The sequence below is a fragment of the Taurulus bubalis genome (genome assembly GCF_910589615.1).
Source record: "Taurulus bubalis genome assembly, chromosome: 16".
In the NCBI taxonomy this organism is placed as follows: Eukaryota; Metazoa; Chordata; class Actinopteri; order Perciformes; family Cottidae; genus Taurulus; species Taurulus bubalis.
This window is the reverse complement of record NC_136604.1, coordinates 24,268,812-24,286,507: the sequence shown is the minus strand read 5'-3', so window position 1 is coordinate 24,286,507 and position 17,696 is coordinate 24,268,812. Positions and strand designations below refer to the sequence as shown.

Below are 17,696 nucleotides of genomic sequence, written 5' to 3'. Positions count from 1 at the left end.
TAGATGCTGCTAATACGGCGCGCGCTAACGAGAGCTAACGGAGATAGTTGACTACAGCTATGAACGGTGGGTAATCAACTGTTGTCTCTATCATCGTTAACTTCATTTCAGTGAACTCATACTGACTTGTATTAATGTATTTTACAGAGTGGATTCAGAGCTGCGAGGGTCCAGAGGACAACATGCAGCTGCAGCAGTCTCCAGTCCGTCTGCCTGCCAACACATCACATAGCAGGCCTCAAAGCCAGCCACACCTCATCATCCCCCACCATATAATAATACATTTGGTTTTTGACATTTATCTACATGTGTCTACCATTTTATTCATATATTCCACCGCTTTTGTGAACCTAAGACCTTTGGTAAACCAATTTCCATCACCAAAACCGCTATACCACATAAAGTTATGTTTTCACAACAAATATGAACAATTTCCAAAATCAAGATTCAAATTTTCAGCTTTAGTCATATTTTCTCTTTACACTTGTGCCTTGGGACAATGGTGCCTCAATATATAGATAGCTGAGATTCTTCTGTAATTTTTGTATGTATGTATCATATGCAAGTGACTTTAAAAAGAGAAATTTAAAAATGATGTAAAATCAAGAAAATAACCCCAGAGAATTAAACTATTTATTAACCGTTTGAGCGTAAATACTCATCACAGAACCTTAATCCCGTCAGTGATTCATGTAGAACCGTGAAGAACCGTCTTGTCGTTCTTACAGAACAATCTTTCAGAGAGAAACTTTATTGAACGTGTTTCACAGTTGACGTTGTGATCTAATGTTCTGAGGAGCTGCTGTGATTGGCTGACAGCTGGAGGTCACATGGCCTCTACCGTCTTCTCTTCCCAGCATCCTTTGCTGTGTGGCCCCGCCCTCACTGTTTGAGGGTCAATGGGCGGAGCCTCCTTCCTTCTTCCGGTGACATCATTGTGACGCTGTTACGTAATCACTGTGATGTCATCACGCAGCAGCAGAGGGGGATTGTGGGACTTTTTCCAGGCTCTGCCCCTCCTGCCTCCTCCCTGGCCGCTCCTCCTACGACTTTAAGCCCTCTACCTCCTTATTGGTCAGCGGGGCCAGAGCGGCGTCGACCAATGAGATGGCAGGAAAGAGTTTAAACCAGCCAATCACCATGTTGGACAGGTCCAGGTCGTCCAATAGGATCTGAGCAGCTCCCATGAAGGACTTGTGGTCCATCCGGCCGTAGTCGCCCCACACGATGATCTGCAGACAGGCAGTCATTGTTCACATGTTGTACATGTATACACATATATATGTATAAATACACACACACATACACTCACCTAAAGGATTATTAGGAACGCCATACTAATACTGTGTTTGACCCCCTTTCGCCTTCAGAACTGCCTTAATTCTACGTGGCATTGATTCAACAAGGTGCTGAAAGCATTCTTTAGAAATGTTGGCCCATACTGATAGGATAGCATCTTGCAGTTGATGGAGATTTGTGGGATGCACATCCAGGGCACGAAGCTCCCGTTCCACCACATCCCAAAGATGCTCTATTGGGTTGAGATCTGGTGACTGAGTTCCCTGTACTAAAATGGCCCCCACATTGTCATGTTCAAGAAACCAATTAGAAATGATTGGAGCTTTGTGACATGGTGCATTATCCTGCTGGAAGTAGCCATCAGAGGATGGGTACATGGTGGCCATAAAGGGATGGACATGGTCAGAAACAATGCTCAGGTAGGCCGTGGCATTTAAACGATGCCCAATTGGCACTAAAGGGCCTAAAGTGTGCCAAGAAAACATCCCCACACCATTACACCACCACCAGCCTGCACAGTGGTAACAAGGCATGATGGATCCATGTTCTCTTTCTGTTTACGCCAAATTCTGACTCTACCATCTGAATGTCTCAACAGAAATCGAGACTCATCAGACCAGGCAACATTTTTCCCGTCTTCAACTGTCCAATTTTGGTGAGCTCTTGCAAATTGTAGCCTCTTGTTCCTATTTGTAGTGGAGATGAGTGGTACCCGGTGGGGTCTTCTGCTGTTGTAGCCCATCCGCCTCAAGGTTGTGCGTGTTGCGGCTTCACAAATGCTTTGCTGCATACCTCGGTTGTAACGAGTGGTTATTTCAGTCAAAGTTGCTCTGAATCAGTCGGCCCATTCTCCTCTGACCTCTAGCATCAACAAGGCATTTTCGCCCACAGGACTGCCGCATACTGGATGTTTTTCCCTTTTCACACCATTCTTTGTAAATCCTAGAAATGTTTGTGCGTGAAAATGCCAGTAACTGAGCAGATTGTGAAATACTCAGACCGGCCCGTCTGGCACCAACAACCATGCCACGCTCAAAATTGCTTAAATCACCTTTCTTTCCCATTCTGACATTCAGTTTGGAGTTCAGGAGATTGTCTTGACCAGGACCACACCCCTAAATGCTTCGAAGCAACTGCCATGTGATTAGTTGATTAGATAATTGCATTAATGAGGAATTGAACAGGTGTTCCTAATAATCCTTTAGGTGAGTGTATAAAGTACATTACCTGCAGTACTTTCCCCTCGGGGTTCTCTTCAAACTGCAGCTGCTGCTGGTAAAGAGGATCTGGAGACTTCCTGGCCAAACGGGTTCTCCTCTTCAAGACACACTTCCCGTTATCCATGAGGTACACCTTCACATAGGGAGCTACAGACACACACACACACGCACACACACAAAGAGAGAGACACACACCATTATCCATGAGGTACACCTTCACATAGGAAGCTACAGACACAACATGACAGCAGTAGTAGTACACCATGACAGCAGTAGTACACCATGACAGCAGTAATAGTACACCATGACAGCAGTAGTAGTACACCATGACAGTACACCATGACAGCAGTAGTACACCATGACAGCAGTAGTAGTACACCATGACAGCAGTAGTAGTACACCATGACAGCAGTAGTACACCATGACAGCAGTAGTACACCATGACAGCAGTAGTAGTACACCATGACAGCAGTAGTACACCATGACAGTAGTAGTACACCATGACAGCAGTAGTAGTACACCATGACAGCAGTAGTACACCATGACAGCAGTAGTACACCATGACAGTAGTAGTACACCATGACAGCAGTAGTACACCATGACAGTAGTAGTACACCATGACAGCAGTGGTACACCATGACAGTAGTGGTACACCATGACAGTAGTAGTACACCATGACAGTAGTAGTACACAATGACAGTAGTGGTACACCATGACAGTAGTAGTACACCATGACAGCAGTAGTACACCATGACAGTAGTAGTAGTACACCATGACAGCAGTAGTACACCATGACAGTAGTAGTACACCATGACAGCAGTAGTAGTACACCATGACAGTAGTAGCAGTACACCATGACAGCAGTAGTACACCATGACAGCAGAAGTACACCATGACAGCAGTAGTAGTACACCATGACAGTAGTAGTACACCATGACAGCAGTAGTAGTACACCATGACAGCAGTAGTAGTACACCATGACAGTACACCATGACAGCAGTAGTACACCATGACAGCAGTAGTAGTACACCATGACAGTACACCATGACAGTAGTAGTACACCATGACAGCAGTAGTAGTACACCATGACAGCAGTAGTAGTACACCATGACAGTACACCATGACAGCAGTAGTACACCATGACAGCAGTAGTAGTACACCATGACAGCAGTAGTACACCATGACAGCAGTAGTAGTACACCATGACAGCAGCAGTAGTACACCATGACAGTACACCATGACAGCAGTAGTACACCATGACAGTAGTAGTACACCATGACAGTACACCATGACAGCAGTAGTACACCATGACAGTAGTAGTACACCATGACAGCAGTAGTACACCATGACAGTACACCATGACAGCAGTAATACACCATGACAGTAGTAGTACACCATGACAGCAGTAGTACACCATGACAGTAGTAGTACACCATGACAGTAGTAGTAGTACACCATGACAGCAGTAGTACACCATGACAGTAGTAGTACACCATGACAGCAGTAGTAGTACACCATGACAGTAGTAGTAGTAGTACACCATGACAGCAGTAGTACACCATGACAGCAGAAGTACACCATGACAGCAGTAGTAGTACACCATGACAGTAGTAGTACACCATGACAGTACACCATGACAGCAGTAGTACACCATGACAGTAGTAGTACACCATGACAGCAGTAGTACACCATGACAGTAGTAGTACACCATGACAGCAGTAGTACACCATGACAGTAGTAGTACACCATGACAGCAGTAGTACACCATGACAGTAGTAGTAGTACACCATGACAGCAGTAGTACACCATGACAGCAGAAGTACACCATGACAGCAGTAGTAGTACACCATGACAGTAGTAGTACACCATGACAGCAGTAGTAGTACACCATGACAGCAGTAGTAGTACACCATGACAGTACACCATGACAGCAGTAGTACACCATGACAGCAGTAGTAGTACACCATGACAGTACACCATGACAGCAGTAGTACACCATGACAGCAGTAGTAGTACACCATGACAGCAGCAGTAGTACACCATGACAGCAGTAGTACACCATGACAGCAGTAGTAGTACACCATGACAGCAGTAGTAGTACACCATGACAGCAGCAGTAGTACACCATGACAGCAGTAGTAGTACACCATGACAGCAGTAGTAGTACACCATGACAGCAGTAGTAGTACACCATGACAGCAGTAGTACACCATGACAGCAGTAGTAGTACACCATGACAGCAGTAGTAGTACACCATGACAGCAGCAGTAGTACACCATGACAGTACACCATGACAGCAGTAGTACACCATGACAGCAGTAGTAGTACACCATGACAGTACACCATGACAGTAGTAGTACACCATGACAGTAGTAGTACACCATGACAGCAGTAGTAGTACACCATGACATTAGTAGTAGTACACCATGACAGCAGAAGTACACCATGACAGTAGTAGTACACCATGACATTAGTAGTAGTACACCATGACAGTAGTAGTACACCATGACAGTAGTAGTACACAATGACAGTAGTGGTACACCATGACATTAGTAGTAGTACACCATGACAGTAGTGGTACACCATGACAGCAGTAGTAGTACACCATGACAGCAGTAGTAGTACACCATGACAGCAGTAGTAGTACACCATGACAGCAGTAGTACACCATGACAGCAGTAGTACACCATGACAATAGTAATGTGTAGTATAGAGTATTGTCACCTGGGGTGTTCTTGTTGCCCTGTTTACCCACAAGCCCTCGGGCTCGGATCACCTCCACGTCCAGGCGCTCCTTCCTGTACACCATCCCGATCTGGATGTCACCTGACCACCGCCAGCCAATCAGAGGGGCTCATGTTACGTTCATTTAAAGATAACAGACCATTATATCGTGTTATTCACTACAGTAAAAATATAAAGTGTAAATCAAGTTTTGATTGGTCATTTACCCATTGGGGGTGTGGCCAGAGTCTGCCGGCCAGCCAGCTGGGCGGGGCCTAATCCGTCCAGGAAGCCGGTGAACTGTTTGTCAGACGCCAACTTCACTCCTGGAAATATCAGACTGAAGAGACAGAAGAGGAGTGAGATGATAAAGAGAGGAGTGAGAGGTTAAAAAAAAGAGTGCGGTTAAAGAGAGGAGTGGGATGTTAAAGAGAGGAGTGAGAGGATAAAGAAAGGAGTGAGAAGTTAAAGAGAGGAGTGAGAGGATAAAGAGAGGAGTGAGAGGATAAAGAAAGGAGTGAGAGGCTAAAGAGAGGAGTGACATGATAAAGAAAGGAGTGAGAAGTTAAAGAGAGGAGTGAGAGGATAAAGAGAGGAGTGAGAGGATAAAGAGAGGAGTGAGAGGATAAAGAGAGGAGTGAGAGGATAAAGAGAGGAGTGAGAGGATAAAGAGTAGTGAGAGGATAAAGAGTAGTGAGAGGTTAAAGAAAGGAGTGAGAGGATAAAGAGAGGAGTGAGAGGACAAAGAGAGGAGTGAGAGGATAAAGAGAGGAGTGAGAGGATAAAGAGAGGAGTGAGAGGATAAAGAGAGGAGTGAGAGGATAAAGAGTAGTGAGAGGTTAAAGAAAGGAGTGAGATGATAAAGAGTAGTGAGAGGTTAAAGAGAGGAGTGAGAGGACAAAGAGAGGAGTGAGAGGATAAAGAGAGGAGTGAGGGGATAAAGAGAGGAGTGAGAGGATAAAGAGAGGAGTGAGAGGATAAAGAGTAGTGAGAGGTTAAAGAAAGGAGTGAGAAGTTAAAGAGAGGAGTGAGAGGATAAAGAGAGGAGTGAGAGGATAAAGAGAGGAGTGAGATGATAAAGAGTAGTGAGAGGATAAAGAGAGGAGTGAGATGATAAAGAGTAGTGAGAGGTTAAAGAGAGGAGTGAGAGGACAAAGAGAGGAGTGAGAGGATAAAGAGAGGAGTGAGAGGATAAAGAGTAGTGAGAGGTTAAAGAAAGGAGTGAGATGATAAAGAAAGGAGTGAGAAGTTAAAGAGAGGAGTGAGAGGATAAAGAGAGGAGTGAGAGGATAAAGAGAGGAGTGAGAAGTTAAAGAGAGGAGTGTGAGGATAAAGAGAGGAGTGAGATGATAAAGAAAGGAGTGAGAGGCTAAAGAGAGGAGTGAGAGGATAAAGAGAGGAGTGTGAGGATAAAGAGAGGAGTGAGAGGATAAAGAGAGGAGTGAGATGATAAAGAGTAGTGAGAGGTTAAAGAGAGGAGTGAGATGATAAAGAGTAGTGAGAGGTTAAAGAAAGGAGTGAGATGATAAAGAAAGGAGTGAGAAGTTAAAGAGAGGAGTGAGAGGATAAAGAGTAGTGAGAGGTTAAAGAAAGGAGTGAGATGATAAAGAGTAGTGAGAGGTTAAAGAAAGGAGTGAGATGATAAAGGGAGGAGTGAGAGGATAAAGAGAGGAGTGAGATGATAAAGGGAGGAGTGAGAGGATAAAGAGAGGAGTGAGATGATAAAGAGTAGTGAGAGGTTAAAGAAAGGAGTGAGATGATAAAGAAAGGAGTGAGAAGTTAAAGAGAGGAGTGAGAGGATAAAGAGTAGTGAGAGGTTAAAGAAAGGAGTGAGATGATAAAGAGTAGTGAGAGGTTAAAGAAAGGAGTGAGATGATAAAGGGAGGAGTGAGAGGATAAAGAGAGGAGTGAGATGATAAAGGGAGGAGTGAGAGGATAAAGAGAGGAGTGAGAGGATAAAGAGAGGAGTGAGATGATAAAGGGAGGAGTGAGAGGATAAAGGGAGGAGTGAGACATTACAAAGAGGAGTGACCCATTGTGAGAGAGTGAGAGAGTGGTGGTGGAGTGAGTCAGGAGAATCAGGGAATCAGGAGAATCTTACGCTCCAGGTTTGGGGTCCTCGGCGTCGGGGTCGCGGCTCGGCTGTCGAGTAAAACGTGATTTAAACTCGACGGCTAAACCTGTTTCCACACTCCTCTGGACAGGAAGTCTCACAACCTTCTTCTTCTTCTCTTCCTCTACATATTTTAAGGGGGCGGGGTCAGAGAGAAAGAGAGAAGAAGAAGAAGAAGAAGAAGAAGAAGAAGAAGAAGAAGAAGAAGAAGAAGAAGAAGAAGTGAATATGCATGCTTCCTCCATGTTTTCACATCTCAGCTGCTTTGTTGCTTCCTGTCAAAGTGTTTGTTTTAACCTGAACCACAATCTTTTCTAAACATGAAACTTAAACTAGTCGCTTTGTTGTCTAAACTTAAACTAGTAGTTTTGTTATCTAAACCTAAACTAGTATCTTGTTGTCTAAACTTAAACTAGTAGTTTTGTTGTCTAAACTTAAACTAGTAGTTGTGTTGTCTAAACGTAAACTAGTATCTTGTTGTCTAAACTTAAACTAGTAGTTGTGTTGTCTAAACTTAAACTAGTATCTTGTTGTCTAAACTTAAACTAGTATCTTGTTGTCTAAACTTAAACTAGTAGTTTTGTTGTCTAAACTTAAACTAGTATCTTGTTGTCTAAACTTAAACTAGTAGTTTTGTTGTCTAAACTTAAACTAGTATCTTGTTGTCTAAACTTAAACTAGTAGTTTTGTTGTCTAAACTTAAACTAGTAGTTGTGTTGTCTAAACTTAAACTAGTAGCTTTCTTTTTTAAACTTAAACTAGTATCTTGTTGTCTAAACTTAAACTAGTAGTTTTGTTGTCTAAACTTAAACTAGTAGTTTTGTTGTCTAAACTTAAACTAGTATCTTGTTGTCTAAACTTAAACTAGTAGCTTTGTTGTCTAAACTTAAACTAGTATCTTGTTGTCTAAACTTAAACTAGTAGTTTTGTTGTCTAAACTTAAACTAGTAGTTGTGTTGTCTAAACTTAAACTAGTAGTTTTGTTGTCTAAACTTAAACTAGTATCTTGTTGTCTAAACTTAAACTAGTAGCTTTGTTGTCTAAACTTAAACTAGTATCTTGTTGTCTAAACTTAAACTAGTAGTTTTGTTGTCTAAACTTAAACTAGTAGTTGTGTTGTCTAAACTTAAACTAGTATCTTGTTGTCTAAACTTAAACTAGTAGTTGTGTTGTCTAAACTTAAACTAGTATCTTGTTGTCTAAACTTAAACTAGTAGCTTTGTTGTCTAAACTTAAACTAGTATCTTGTTGTCTAAACTTAAACTAGTAGCTTGTTGTCTAAACTTAAACTAGTATCTTGTTGTCTAAACTTAAACTAGTAGCTTTGTTGTCTAAACTTAAACTAGTAGCTTGTTGTCTAAACTTAAACTAGTAGTTGTGTTGTCTAAACTTAAACTAGTATCTTGTTGTCTAAACTTAAACTAGTAGCTTTGTTGTCTAAACTTAAACTAGTAGCTTGTTGTCTAAACTTAAACTAGTATCTTGTTGTCTAAACTTAAACTAGTAGTTGTGTTGTCTAAACTTAAACTAGTATCTTGTTGTCTAAACTTAAACTAGTAGCTTTGTTGTCTAAACTTAAACTAGTAGCTTGTTGTCTAAACTTAAACTAGTAGTTTTGTTATCTAAACCTAAACTAGTATCTTGTTGTCTAAACTTAAACTAGTAGTTTTGCTGTCTAAACTTAAACTAGTAGTTGTGTTGTCTAAACGTAAACTAGTATCTTGTTGTCTAAACTTAAACTAGTAGTTGTGTTGTCTAAACTTAAACTAGTATCTTGTTGTCTAAACTTAAACTAGTATCTTGTTGTCTAAACTTAAACTAGTAGTTTTGTTGTCTAAACTTAAACTAGTATCTTGTTGTCTAAACTTAAACTAGTAGTTTTGTTGTCTAAACTTAAACTAGTATCTTGTTGTCTAAACTTAAACTAGTAGTTGTGTTGTCTAAACTTAAACTAGTAGCTTTCTTGTCTAAACTTAAACTAGTATCTTGTTGTCTAAACTTAAACTAGTAGTTTTGTTGTCTAAACTTAAACTAGTAGTTTTGTTGTCTAAACTTAAACTAGTATCTTGTTGTCTAAACTTAAACTAGTAGCTTTGTTGTCTAAACTTAAACTAGTATCTTGTTGTCTAAACTTAAACTAGTAGTTTTGTTGTCTAAACTTAAACTAGTATCTTGTTGTCTAAACTTAAACTAGTAGCTTTGTTGTCTAAACTTAAACTAGTATCTTGTTGTCTAAACTTAAACTAGTAGCTTTGTTGTCTAAACTTAAACTAGTAGCTTGTTGTCTAAACTTAAACTAGTATCTTGTTGTCTAAACTAAACCTAAATACATTTCTGACATTGATTCCTGGAGGCAAATGTCTCCCATACATTTATTTAGTTATACATTATAATATATGTACGATGTTAATAAGTCATTTGTCCGATGACGTTGACTGAAGTGGATTGAAAAATGTTTTTAGTGTGTTTTTAGAGGAGACACTAGAATCAAATGCAGATCTTTAGTTTTGGAGTGGACATATTGGTGGATGGCAGCAGGAGCATCAGAGACTCTGAATCGAGAGGCCTGGGGCTCGTCAGAGGGACTCACCCTCAGGGTTGAGCTGGGAGGCGCTCTGACTCTTCTTTCCCAGTCCCACCATTCCCATCATCTTTGCTCCGAAGCTCGAGCGTCGCTTCTTGTCATCATCGTCGTCGTCATTTCTCCCCAAAGAACAAATTTCACCTCCGACGCTCGATGACTTTGTGAGAGGAGCCCCAGGTGCCGGCGCCGCCCTGCAGGAGGGGGAGGAGCAAACACACCTGTGTAACACGTGAGGAGGAGATGGGGGAGGGTCACTTCTGTTGGTTTGGAGCCTTACTTTGAAGGCTCAGGCACCACTTCCTCTGCTTCCTCCACTGATTCGCTCTTCTGCAGCGTGGCTCCGCCCTCTTCTGCCACTGGTACTTCCTGTGTTACCTCTGACCCTGCCCCCAACTCCACTGATTGGCCCTCCAGGCCCTCTGCCCGACTGCTGTAGCAAATGAAAGCAGAGAACAGCAGCATGCAGACGAAACATGCATTAAGAAACAGAACGATGAAGGTCAACAAATACTATCAAGCTATCAAGTCATCAAGTCATCAAGTCATCAAGTTATCAAGCCTCTATTCTGTGGAACCAGCTTCCACTTTCAGTCTGGGTCAGGACTATAGTTAGGGCTGGCTCAGGACTATAGTTAGGACTGGTTCAGGTCTATAGTTAGGACTGGTTCAGGTATATAGTTAGGACTGGTTCAGGTATATAGTTAGGACTGGTTCAGGTCTATAGTTAGGACTGGTTCAGGTCTATAGTTAGGACTGGTTCAGGTATATAGTTAGGACTGGTTCAGGTCTATAGTTAGGACTGGTTCAGGTTTATAGTTAGGACTGGTTCAGGTCTATAGTTAGGACTGGTTCAGGTCTATAGTTAGGACTGGTTCAGGTATATAGTTAGGACTGGTTCAGGTCTATAGTTAGGACTGGTTCAGGTCTATAGTTAGCCTAATTCAGGTCTATAGTTAGGGCTGTTTCAGGTTTATAGTTAGGACTGGTTCAGGTCTATAGTTAGGACTGGTTCAGGTCTATAGTTAGCCTAATTCAGGTCTATAGTTAGGACTGGTTCAGGTATATAGTTAGGACTGGTTCAGGTCTATAGTTAGGACTGGTTCAGGTCTATAGTTAGGACTGGTTCAGGTTTATAGTTAGGACTGGTTCAGGTCTATAGTTAGGACTGGTTCAGGTCTATAGTTAGGGCTGGTTCAGGTATGTAGTTAGGACTGGTTCAGGTCTATAGTTAGGACTGGTTCAGGTCTATAGTTAGGACTGGTTCAGGTCTATAGTTAGGGCTGGTTCAGGTCTATAGTTAGGACTGGTTCAGGTCTATAGTTAGGACTGGTTCAGGTTTATAGTTAGGACTGGTTCAGGTTTATAGTTAGCCTAATTCAGGTCTATAGTTAGGACTGGTTCAGGTATGTAGTTAGGACTGGTTCAGGTCTGTAGTTAGGACTGGTTCAGGTCTATAGTTAGGACTGGTTCAGGTCTGTAGTTAGGACTGGTTCAGGTTTATAGTTAGGGCTGGTTCAGGTCTATAGTTAGGACTGGTTCAGGTTTATAGTTTGTGTACAGATTGTAAAGCTCTCTGAGGAGAGTTTGGGCTATACAATATGAATTGAATTGAATAACAAGAAACATGCTAAAAACATGCTGGGGATGACTAATGCATTATGGGATGTAAGGCATGAGTTAACAGTGTGTGCTGTACGTTATATTTAATGAACATATTTTAAAGCGTTGTGATTGGGCTGCTGGTCTCACCTGATCCTCGTGTCGCTGGACATGACCGACACATCGCTGACATTGTCGTCTGATGATTTCATCTGGAGACAGGCGGAGGACAGAACAGGTGAGCAGGTGGATGACATCAGTGACATGGTGGATGACATCATCAGTGATGTGTGTATGACATCATCATTGACATGGTGTATGACATCATCAGTGACATGGTGTATGACATCGTCAGTGATGTGTGTATGACATCGTCAGTGATGTGTGTATGACATCGTCAGTGATGCGTGTATGACATCGTCAGTGATGCGTGTATGACATCGTCAGTGATGCGTGTATGACATTGTCAGTGACATGGTGTATGACATCATCAGTGATGCGTGTATGACATTGTCAGTGATGCGTGTGTGACATCATCAGTTACATGGTGTATGACATCATCAGTGATGCGTGTATGACATCATCAGTGTGATTTTTCTTTCACTCACCTTTGATGGGTCCTTCATCCCAGCTGCAGTGACAGAAGAGGAGAGTTTGTTTATGACATCACACTGATGACATCATAGCTCTGGATGAGCAGAGTGATGTCACCGTATTTAAATGTTCAGCTGACATCACAGACCACATCATCACTGATAGCTGTTATCACTTCCTGCGTTTCTTCGGCACACTTTCAGCGACAGAAAGATTTCAGGACTTTTATACGTTCAGAACATTTAAAAGTACTTCATCACACCATGAGCTGCAAGCGACACACAACTCTCAACACACAACATCTGAACTATTCAACGTGGAATCAGCTTTCTGAATAATTAGGGTTGATGTTTTCAGATCAGCATGCCAAACATCTCTTTTCTGTTATTAGCATGAAGTTTAAACACATTTTAACATTTGAAAGAGATGAAGGCGGAGTCTCTACCTTCTCTGCTCGGTGGTAACTCCTCCCCTTCACATTACATCCAATGGCAGATGACGAACGAATGGAATAGAAAAGAAAGTGTATTTTGCAATAATGTACGATCATTTAAAATAATATTGTTCAAAAACATTATAAACAATGACAGCTTCATCTCTCAGGGTTTGATTCCAACTATTTTTACATTTTAAATGCTTTCCTTTGGTCACATAATAAACATAATACATCCTTTCACTTCTATGCAGACCCTCTTTACAGGCTGCAATGAGACCCTCTTGACAGGCTGCACGGAGACCCTTTTGACAGGCTGCACGGAGACCCTCTTGATAGGCTGCAAGGAGACCCTCTTTATAGGCTGCAAGGAGACCCTCTTTATAGGCTGCAAGGAGACCCTCTTGATAGGCTGCAAGGAGACCCTCTTTATAGGCTGCAAGGAGACCCTCTTTATAGACTGCAAGGAGACCCTCTTGATAGGCTGCAAGGAGACCCTCTTTATAGACTGCAAGGAGACCCTCTTTATAGACTGCAAGGAGACCCTCTTGATAGACTGCAAGGAGACCCTCTTGATAGGCTGCAAGGAGACCCTCTTTATAGGCTGCAAGGAGACCCTCTTTATAGGCTGCAAGGAGACCCTCTTGATAGGCTGCAAGGAGACCCTCTTTATAGGCTGCAAGGAGACCCTCTTTATAGGCTGCAAGGAGACCCTCTTGATAGGCTGCAAGGAGACCCTCTTGATAGGCTGCAAGGAGACCCTCTTTATAGGCTGCAAGGAGACCCTCTTTATAGACTGCAAGGAGACCCTCTTGATAGGCTGCAAGGAGACCCTCTTTATAGGCTGCAAGGAGACCCTCTTTATAGGCTGCAAGGAGACCCTCTTTATAGGCTGCAAGGAGACCCTCTTGATAGGCTGCAAGGAGACCCTCTTTATAGGCTGCAAAGAGATCCTCTTGATAGACTGCAAGGAGATCCTCTTGATAGACTGCAAGGAGATCCTCTTGATAGACTGCAAAGAGACCCTCTTTCTTTCTTTTCCTTTAAGTCAGCATTTCTCAAACTGGGGCCTATTACAGGTGGGGCGCAAGAGGAAATACTTTTTATTTCAAGAACATTATTGAGAACATCACATATTACAAAAGTTAAAAGTACACGGACATAAAACTAAGTCATTAATAATAATACTTTTGGGTAAATGTTTACATACGCCGTTAACAGGTTACGCTTGAGCATTTGCGACTCGTTGATTCTTGGCGTCTTGCCAAAAGCCGATTTCCATGAGACCCCTCCCCCAAGCTGCAAACCTAGGGGAAACACTGAGCTCCACTGAGCTAGCTCACGTAGCACACTGAGATAGCTTGCGTAACACATTGAGCTAGCTTGGGTAGTTCCACTGAGCTAACTCACGTAGCACACTGAGCTAACGTTGCAGCTCAGCCGAGGAATGGAAGGCTCTACCTTCTTTTCAATGTCAGCTGCTGACTGGCGTATCATTGAATTGAATTGAATTGAACGTAAAGGTGCATCGAGGTAAGTGCCTGGTGATGAGAATCAGGAAGCCAACAGTTTTTGAAGTCAGTGCAGTTATTGTTGTTATCATTCTTCATATTTCCATCATGGTGTTTATAATACAATGCCAAGATGGTGGATGAAAAGAGGATGAATTAACCCAACGAGGATAAATGGATAACTCATTCCTCCACTCCCTCTGATCACCATCTTGTCACACACTCAGGTGACTAATGTGTCACATGACTACAGGGGAGATGCTACCTGCTTGAAGGTGGGGGCTAACATGTGGTGGCATACCATTGGCTGTTTTGTTCTGCTGGTCCTCCCATGTGACCTCTGCATCATGGTAAAGAGAAAGACAATTGGTCAAACTACTCACTAAGTCAACTTTCTGATATCAAACCAGTTAAGCCAGTTAAGCCAGCATCTCTACACACACACTGGGACTACAACACCTGATCAGATCCACCTGAGATTCTAACCTTTTCTGGTCCCTCCAGGAGTCGTTGGCCGTCGGTCGGGCTCTGATACGGACAGGTGGGATGTGATGGGATCAGCATGATGAAACAAAGACAAACACAGGAACTAACGAATGAATGATTGTATGAGAATGAATGAATGAGAGGATGAGAGAATGAATGAATGAGATAATTAATGAATTAATGAGATCATGAATTAACCAATGAACGAAGGATTGAACCAATGCATGTATGAACCAATGAATGCATGCATTTATGAATGAATGAATAAGAGAACGACTGGAGCAATTAATCAATGAATGAATGAACCAATGAATGAATTAATATTTAATGTCTGACACAGCTACTGGTTCTACTGGTCTAGACTGACTCGACAGACGGGTTTACACACATCAAAACTGTGAAGTACACACCTGGAGTCTGTGGAGGGGCAGGTGAGGGGGCAGGGGGAGGGGGAGGGTTAGGCGGTGGCAGTGATTGGACCACAGGAGGGGCATCGGAGGGGAGCGGGGCTGGAACAGGTGTTGGAGTCGAAGCAGGTACAGGTAGAGGTCCAGAAGCTGGGGGCGGGGCTTGGACAGGTGCAAGAGCAGGGGGCGCGGCTGGAACAGGTGTTGGAGTCAAAGCAGGTACAGGTAGAGGTCCAGGAGCTGGGGGCGGGGCTTGAACAGGTGCAAGGGTAGGGGGCGGGGCTGGAACAGATGTTGGAGTTGAAACAAGTACAGGTAGAGGTACAGGAGCTGGTGGCGGGGCTTGGACTGGTACCGCAGCTGGGGGCGGAGCTGGAACAGGTGTTGGAGTAGAAGCAGGTACAGGTGGAGGTCCCGGAGCTGGGGGCGGGACTGACGCTGGTGTGTGGGGGTGAGCGGTTCCTGGAGAATGTGGGGCTTGTATTCGTATCAGGGGTGGTGGGTGATTGATAGAAGGTGGAGCTTGTTTATGGCCAGGGGGAGGGGCCTGAGTATATGGAATGGGATGGGCAACAGTTCCAATTGGTGATCCTGTGGTGAGTGTGGTCAATACTGATGGACAGAAAAAGAGATTAGAGAAAAGAAAAAAGATGTTCAGGCAGATGAATGACAGACAAACCATGAGACAAAGAATGATCAAATGACCTCTTTCTACAGCCAACCAATCACATGGCTAAATTTCTACTTCTACTTCGCAAACCCCGTTTCGAAGAGCTGAGCTGAGGCCGGGACTCTGTGTTCATATAATTACACTGTGACCCTGCTGGTCGGTTGGAGGGGTCGCCTGACAAACAGATTCCTCATGTGACAGTAGAGGAGGAACAACGAACGATGATTTAGCTTTTCATTTCAGTAATGTTTCATCTTGCTGCTTCTGAAACGTCGGCTCTCAACTCTAACTCCATTCTCACATCTCAAGTTGCTAATCACTGGAACCCATTAACTGTAAACAAGGACCGGCGAACAGGAAGTACCCAGATACGAGTACCCGTTGCTACATCATGGTTAGACCGACAGCTGAGCGGTTCAGAGACTTCCTGAAAGGTATCGAGCACACGTACCTCTGTCTGGAGCTCCTTTAGGCGGGATAACAGGCAGCTGGCGCACTCGGTGGCTGAAGACCGGCGTTCCTGACGGACTCGTCTGGCTCGATCCACCTTGTGGGTTTGCCCTGTTGAAAGAAAACCCACGGGACTCAAATTACTGTCCTACTAATCTGTCCACAATGCTAACATCCTCTACTTCTACACCTGTCCACTATGCTAACATCCTCTACTTCTACACATGTCCACTATGCTAACATCCTCTACTTCTACACCTGTCCACTATGCTAACATCCTCTACTTCTACACATGTCCACTATGCTAACATCCTCTACATCTATACCTGTCCACTATGCTAACGTCCTCTACATCTACACCTGTCCACTATGCTAACATCCTCTACTTCTACACCTGTCCACTATGCTAACATCCTCTACATCTACACCTGTCCACTATGCTAACGTCCTCTACATCTACACCTGTCCACTATGCTAACATCCTTCACTTCTACACTTGTCCACTATGCTAACATCCTCTACTTCCACACCTGTCCACTATCCGCCTGTTTACCTGAGTGCTTCCTCATCGTAGGCGTCGGGTTCATAGGGGAAGTCAGGAATGAAGTCCTGACTGAAGAACAGAAATACATCAGAACTCCAAACCCACCTGCACCTTCAGGTGGGTCCTACTGGTCTCTACAGGTGTGTCCTTCAGAGGGACACACCTGAATAAAGGTTCTCACCTGTATTCCTCACAGCTCCCATTCATCACATGTTTTGTCCAGAGAGTTTGGTTTGGGCTGTTTAAATATCTAACGCTCAGAAAAACATGTACATGAAAATGTGATGACTTTCATCCTGTATCTATTTTAACTACTAATACTATATATAAGTATATATATATGTATATATATATATATATATATATATATATATATATATATATATATATATATATATAATGTATGTAAGTACTACTACTGTGAGTATTCCTACTACAGTTATAGTACCTGTCGTCAAAATCGAGTGAGGCTGCAACGGACGCTCTCCTCAGAGATCTCCTGAATATACGGAGACAACCAGTCAAACCAGTACTACAAACTATACTACAACCAAACAAACTATTACCTGTTCTATATCATGTAAAACCAGTAGTATAACTGGTGCTAAATAAACCAGTAGTAAAAAAATACTAAAACCAATATTCCAAACATTACTAAAGCCAGAAGTACAAACAGTATTTAAACCAGTACTATAATCAGTATTTAAACCAGTATTTAAACAAGTACTATAACCAGTATTTAAATCAGTACTATAACCAGTATTTAAACCAGTACTATACGGTGGAGGTGGTGGGGGACAGGAGGATGATGCTAAGCTATCATCCTTGATGAACCACACCTCCCACCCCATGCAGGACACTCTGGCAGCTCCTTCAGCCACCGGCTGATTCATCCCCGGTGTCTGAGGGAAAGGTATCGAAAGTCCTTCCTTCCCGCTGCTGTCAGGCTAATATTAATACACTGTTCATAATTATAGTTATATTGTATTCTTCAGTATTGTAGATTTGAATGTTTTCTACCATTTATTATTCATATTACTTGTTTTGATTTTTTACTATGTC

General features: G+C 42.8%; 1 protein-coding gene across 1 annotated transcript in view; it reads right to left on the bottom strand.

Annotated features, from left to right (window-relative positions):
- Positions 1-937: 937 nt before the first annotated feature.
- Positions 938-17,696, bottom strand: part of rims2b (regulating synaptic membrane exocytosis 2b) — a gene marked incomplete at its 5' end in the record, with an annotated part of 44,097 nt that continues 27,338 nt past the window's right edge. Inside the window, 15 exons of the mRNA XM_079231967.1 lie at positions 938-1,232; positions 2,527-2,666; positions 5,244-5,345; positions 5,471-5,583; positions 7,345-7,480; positions 9,947-10,131; positions 10,218-10,370; positions 11,690-11,751; positions 12,148-12,170; positions 14,564-14,605; positions 14,974-15,582; positions 16,092-16,201; positions 16,644-16,703; positions 16,816-16,884; positions 17,083-17,133. Of these exons, the coding sequence (XP_079088093.1) occupies positions 1,044-1,232; positions 2,527-2,666; positions 5,244-5,345; positions 5,471-5,583; positions 7,345-7,480; positions 9,947-10,131; positions 10,218-10,370; positions 11,690-11,751; positions 12,148-12,170; positions 14,564-14,605; positions 14,974-15,582; positions 16,092-16,201; positions 16,644-16,703; positions 16,816-16,884; positions 17,083-17,133 (2,044 nt within the window). The 3' untranslated portion in view covers positions 938-1,043. The remainder of the gene's footprint in view (positions 1,233-2,526; positions 2,667-5,243; positions 5,346-5,470; positions 5,584-7,344; positions 7,481-9,946; positions 10,132-10,217; positions 10,371-11,689; positions 11,752-12,147; positions 12,171-14,563; positions 14,606-14,973; positions 15,583-16,091; positions 16,202-16,643; positions 16,704-16,815; positions 16,885-17,082; positions 17,134-17,696) is intronic.